The sequence below is a fragment of the Sinocyclocheilus rhinocerous genome, unplaced genomic scaffold, assembly GCF_001515625.1.
Source record: "Sinocyclocheilus rhinocerous isolate Xijiao unplaced genomic scaffold, SAMN03320098_v1.1 scaffold1063, whole genome shotgun sequence".
NCBI lineage: Eukaryota > Metazoa > Chordata > Actinopteri > Cypriniformes > Cyprinidae > Sinocyclocheilus > Sinocyclocheilus rhinocerous.
The window spans coordinates 634727-641131 of NW_015625586.1; the positions used below are offsets into that span (position 1 = coordinate 634727).

At 35.2% G+C, this 6405-nt stretch overlaps 1 protein-coding gene across 2 annotated transcripts; it reads left to right on the forward strand.

Moving 5' to 3' along the window:
- The first annotated feature begins 431 nt into the window (after nucleotides 1-431).
- Nucleotides 432-5120, forward strand: LOC107755107 (dehydrogenase/reductase SDR family member 7B-like). 2 transcript variants are annotated; one of them, XM_016571802.1, is made up of 7 exons: nucleotides 432-466; nucleotides 1280-1437; nucleotides 1552-1664; nucleotides 1830-2040; nucleotides 4270-4362; nucleotides 4484-4636; nucleotides 4769-5120. In XM_016571802.1, the coding sequence occupies exons 1-7, from the start codon at nucleotides 450-452 to the stop codon at nucleotides 4972-4974; spliced, it is 951 nt and encodes a 316-aa protein (XP_016427288.1). In that variant the 5' UTR covers nucleotides 432-449; the 3' UTR covers nucleotides 4975-5120. The 2 variants fall into 2 exon arrangements, with proteins under 2 accessions (XP_016427288.1, XP_016427297.1); XM_016571811.1 differs by lacking the exon at nucleotides 432-466 and adding an exon at nucleotides 590-658 and having other exon boundaries at nucleotides 4769-5119.
- Nucleotides 5121-6405: the final 1285 nt, after the last annotated feature.

Below are 6405 nucleotides of genomic sequence, written 5' to 3' on the forward strand. Positions count from 1 at the left end.
AATTTTTTAGTTAATGTTTAGTTTTAGTTATGTCAGTAAATAAAATTAAACTAAATGAAAGTCAGAAATGTTGCCTTTGCAAATATTTTAAATAAGTTTGTTTTATATTTTATTTATTTTTTTCTTTTAAAATGTTTCTTTTATTTCAGGTAAGGAGATATATTTCTTTATTATCTTATTTCAAATAGTTGCAAAGGCGACATTTCTCATTTTCATTTAGCTTATGTACTGAAGTAAACTATATATATATATATATATATTTTGTTTTAGTTATATTAACCTAAAAGAACACAGGTGTCTGTATCTTATTTGTCCTTTATCATGTCCATTGTTGTGATGTGTTTGCTTGCTGGATTCTGTAGAGGGCGTGGTAGCTTCGCCCCTTCGGAATTTTATTGGACAGCCGAAATCACGTGATGGTGTTGAGTTCCGGCTTCTCCATTCGTCATATGTGTCTTAGCTTACGGTAGGTAATGTGTTGTTATTCATGCCAGTTTATTTTATGCTCACAAAACAGTACATGCGGATACAACGGCTTTAGAGATACTGATTATTAGAGCTATTAAGATTGTTTTGTGAAAATAAGCTCGGTTGCATAGTGCACTGAAACGTTTATACGTGACTTAATATTCAAGATAGTTGTTGTGGATTAATTAGTGTAAGTTACTATACATCAGTGATAACGTTACTCTATTATCGAACAGACTAAAGGATGTTTTAATAATAAATCAATCACGAAAATGTCTAAGCGACACTTGACCACTGATGCCCCGTTTTTTTTCAGTATTTGCATAATATAGTATTAATTAATGTTTTGAACTAATTTGTTTTTGTATTTCAGCTTTCATTTTAGTTAAAAACATACTAGTAATTTTATCTTTGTCATTTTTTTTAATTTTTTATATTTTAAAATATTTAAATTTTGTAATTTTTCATCTTATTTTTATTTCAGCTTTAGTTCAGTTAAATTTATATTTATTTAAATTAAAAAGGTTATTGATTTTTGGTGTGTGTGTGTGTTTTCTATTTGACTTAATTTCTTTTACTGTGTAAGGTAAAAGTATTTATGTGCTTAACTGGTCACCTTTTTAGGTTTTCACCTTTTTTTAAAAATAATTTTTAAAATACAAATATTTTATGCTGTCTCGAAATGTGAGGTCAAAACGTGAGTCCAGTGGTGTTTTCACAGAATGCTGCCATGTTACATTTAGATAAAGATGCTAGGCTGAGTTTTAATATATGTGAATTAATATCTGCATATCTCTGCATGTGTGTACAGACACATGGAGCGTGTGTCAGGTTTAGGCGTTGGGCCACTGGCAGCTGGGACTGTGGGGCTGCTGATTTTGCTGAAAGTGATCCAGAGATTGAGACACAAGCAGAGTGTACAGGATAAAGTGGTGGTGATCACTGGAGCCAGTTCAGGCCTGGGCAAAGGTTACATGAACATAAACTCACTTATTATGCTGATCATAATGTCTTCTCAATGGCATTTGACTCTAGATATTACATCATTGTTTTAATATTCTCAATCTGTCTTTTGTGCCTCAGAGTGTGCGCGGGTCTTCCATGCGGCGGGGGCCCGACTGATCCTGTGCGGACGGGACCAGAAGAGACTGCAGGAGGTCGTGGAGGAGCTGGGAAACAAAAACAGTGTGATACAGGTGAAAACATGTCTTGCCAGTTCAGATTGTGCAGTCAAAGTGAAGTTATCTCTTAAATCTAATTTAATCTTTAAAGCCGTAATTTATGAGAAAGATATGGTGTTATATATATGCAAGCATACATATGTCCGGTCTCTTAACTAGATTTATTTATGACTTTTTCAGACTTACACTCCCTGCACTGTCACCTTTGACCTCTCCAACACATCTGTGGTTTCCAGCGCCGCCGAGGAGATTTTGAAGTGCCACGGTCATGTCGATGTCCTCATCAACAATGCAGGCATTAGTTACCGTGGCAACATCCTGGACACCCATGTATCAGTGCAGCGAGATGTCATGGAGACTAACTACTTCGGTCCTGTTGCTCTTACACAAGGTTAGTGGAGAAGAGTCGCAGAAAGAGATCAGCGGAACGAGTATATATATCTGTTTATACAGTAACTCACCAAGGCTGCATTTATTTGATTAAATGGGTCATATGATGCTGCTAAAAAGAACAGTATTTTGTGTATTTGGTGTAATGAAATGTGTTTATGCGGTTTAAGGTTAAAAAAACACATTATTTTCCACATACTGTACATTATTGTTTCTCCTCTATGCCCTGCCTTTCTGAAACGCGTCGATTTTTACAAAGCTCATCGGTCTGAAAAGTTGTAGTATTTTACAAAACAACAAAACTTCAGTGAGAATAAAAGTTACGCCTTCTTTCTTTGCGTGAACATTTGGGCGGCGTTATGCAAATCTTCCCAGATAGTGATGTAGATATGTGGGGGCGTGTTAGAACGAGCCGTTTTAGGTAGGTGTGGTTAACTCTTAACTTTTATAAAGAATATCTCTTTGGATTTGAGACTTTAGTCTTTGCAACTTTACAGATCTTCTTTATGCACCAAGAGCTTGTAACACTCCAAAGAGAAAGGAAAAATTGAAATCGCATCATATGACCCCTTTAAAAAACAGTAATATTGTGAAATATTATTACAATTTAAAATAACTGTTTTCTATTTGCATAGATTTTAAATTGTAATTTAGTCCTGTGATGCAATTACTCCAGTTTACTTTTCAGTGTCACGTGATCCTTCAGAAATCATTCTAATATGCCCGATTTGCTGCTTAACAATAGTTTCTTAGTATTATCAGTGCTGAAAACAGTTGTTCTGCTTAATATTTGTGTGGAAACCGTGATATTTTTTTTTCAGGATACTACAAATGATAGAGAGTTAAAAACCAGCATTTGAAAATAAAATCTTTTGTAACACTACTGTCACTTTTGAGCAATTTCATGTGTCATTGCTGAATATTACTTAAAAATAAATTAATAAATAACTTACTGGTCACCACCTTTTCAACCATAGTGTATGTATATTAATGTAAAAATAATATTGTGAAAAAAATACAAAATTATAGGCCTATATGATGTGCTGTAAATTATATAATTTAGTATGTATCACATTATATACAGTCAAACCAAAATTTATTCAGACACCTTCAGCATTTCTCGCATTATCACAGTTTATTCGCTATAGTTTAGAAAATGGTAATAAAATATGACAAGAACTCAGAGTTTAACTGTGTCAGAACAAAGTTATCTTGATAATGTCAGATAACTTTGATAGAAAGGTTTGTAATGAATTGGGTTGAATAGCTGTCAGCTGTTAAAGTAAAGTAGACAATTAGATAATACCAATTTAGGTCAACCAATTACCAAGCAATGCTTAATTTTGTTCAGTCTGTGGTGTAAAAAGGTCGCATTAACAATTAAAGAAAAACACTTAAAGGAGACATATTATGCCCCTTTTTACAATATGTAATATAAGTCTCTGGTGTCCCTAGAATGTGTCTGTGAAGGTTCAGCTCAAAATACTCCACGTAATTATACAGTAAATAAATCAATAAATGCACTGATCTCTTGTCTCCTCTGAGACTGGGACTCTAAACAGTGTTCTGTGCTCATCTGTGCAGCCAAAGACAGAACAGTTAGCAAGCTTTGCTCGAACTTTCGCCATGGCATTAGAGCTGGGGCACTGTTGTCGCTTGCAAAATCAAAATGATGGTGCCGTGAGTGGAAGTTTACAGATTAAGGGGCGGTAATATTATGAGATTGAGATCCCTTTGCAACGTCACTAGGGGAGCGAAATCAGACGCCTCTTTTTTCAGACGCTTGCAGAAAAAGGCTTACCAAAACAAAGTTACTGGGTTAATCTTTTTCACGTTTCCTTGGTTGGTAGATGCACCTGGGACCTGATTATAGCACTTACAACCTGGAAAAGTCAGATTTTCATGATATGTCAGCTTTAAGCAAAACATGGTCAGGTCAAAGTGTCTGGATAATTTTTAGTCCCAAATTTTTTATCAATGTATCAGTCATGCAGTTTTACTGTATGAAGAATTTTTGGTAAAATATGTAATAGTTTACTTTAATTTGCTTTCCTCATTTACATAAATGAACTATAGTGTCCTGCACCCACTAGTTAAAAAAAAAAACATCAAAAATTATATCTGGTGTCTGAATAATTTTTGGTTTGACTGTATGACATTATGTAGATTTTTATTATAATTAAGAATTATAATTTTAATTATTCTAATTTTAAAAAATGATTCCATCCAGCCATTCTGCCTTCGATGGTGGATAGACGCACTGGACATATTGTTGTCATCAGCAGCGTGCAGGGAAAGATCTCCATACCGTACAGATCTGCATGTGAGTACACATTCACAAAAGAAGGTATTTCAAGGGAATTCAAAGATTTTTCTGCATGAATAAAAACAGTATTACATGTGACCCAGTACCTTGCTTGCATATCTGAATCGTTTTCTGTCAGATTCTGCATCTAAGCATGCGACGCAGGCCTATTTTGACTGTTTGAGGGCAGAGGTCGAGCGGTTGGGCCTGCAGGTGTCAGTCATCAGCCCTGGTTACATCAGAACCAACCTGTCCATCAATGCAGTCACGGGGGACGGCTCGAAATATGGAGGTGAGAGCATGTTGTCAACAATCTGAGTTATAAAAGATGTTTTGGAAAATGAGTATCATAAATATACAAATTTTAATATTATTCGTACGTTTCATTTTGTGTGTGTGTGTGTGTGTTCTTTTGAATCTGAAGTAATGGACAAAACCACAGCGAGGGGGTCTGATCCGGTGGACGTGGCACGTGCCGTTCTGAAAGCTGTCTGTCACAAACAGAAAGACGTTGTATTGGCTGGACTGCTGCCTACTGCAGCCATCTATCTGCGCACACTGTGGCCCGCTCTCTACTTCAGACTGATGGCTTCACGTGCCATAAAAGAACACAGAGTGAAGGAGGAATAAGAGAAAACAGTATCTTTGCATCTTTCTTCTAGTCGAAGTTTTATGTCTAAAGGTAAATACTCATGGAATGTATTTAATAAATATCTAAAAATGGACTCAGTTGCTCGAATCACCCCTGATCTTTGAAAAACACACCAGTGCTTAGATAAGCAGAACACACGTTCATCATACAAGAACCAGATTACATCTATTTAAATCAAAATTCTGCTGGTCTTAAACAGGTTTAATTTGCCCTTCCACAAATTCATAAAGTCAAAAGCCAAAAATGTTACATGCACTGCAAAAAATGAATATCTTTGTCAGTATTATTGTCTTGTTTTTCAAGACAAATGTCTATATTACTGTTTTAGTTTTCAATACAAATATCTAAACATCCTTAATTCAAGATATATTTACTCGAGATGCAAAATGAAGATATGAAGTCTTGATTTTTAATACAATGAACAAAATTGAGTGAGTTTATCTTTTAAAAAAAATGTCAGTGGGGTATGAAAACTGGTTTTCCCTTTGAATTAAGTTGAAAAAAATATTTTTTAAAAACATTAATTCACTTCATTTTGATACAGTTCTCAGAAAATATGACGACTTATGTCATTTTTGAATCTATCTTGATTTTTGTTTGTGTAAAATTAATTGGAAATGGAGATTTTACATTTTATACATTTCATTTTCAAACTTTGAAGTGCTGCTATAGCAATTCATCCTTACATTTTTTTCACTTGGTCTTAAAAAGTCTTACATTTACCTTCATAAAACTCACAGAAGGCCCATTATGTTGTCCTGTATTAAGTAATTTGTTACTTTATTGTAGGGCTTGCATAAAGTAGTCGAGTGATCGACTACTTCAACCACTAGTCGGCGCTGTCGGAAACAGTCGACTACTCGAGCATGCATTAACCATAATGCATGCACAGAGTTTGCAAATACGACGTGAATTTTAGGATTACAATATTGCGTGTAGCTGTTACTTTCTATGACTTGATCTATGTTGCATGTAAAATTTTAAAGGGGTCATATGATGTTGCTAAAAAGAACATTATTTTGTGTATTTGGTGTAATGAAATGTGTTTATGCGGTTTAAAGTTAAAAAAAACACATTATTTTCCACATACTGTACATTATTGTTTCTCCTCTATGCCCCGCCTTTTTGAAACGCGTCGATTTTTACAAAGCTAATCGTTCTGAAAAGCGAGGTGTGCTCTGATTGGCCAGCTATCCAGTGCGTTGTGATTGGCCGAATACCTCAAGCGTGAGACGGAAATGTTACGCCCCTCACCATACTGTTGATGCCGTCTCCCGGAGCGACAAGACAAAAAACATGAAAACCCATTATAAACGAGGCATTTGTTGCATCCAGTAGGGACATAATTACGGATTATAATGACTTATACCAGGGGTGTCCAAACTCGGTCCTGGAGGGCCGGTGTCCTG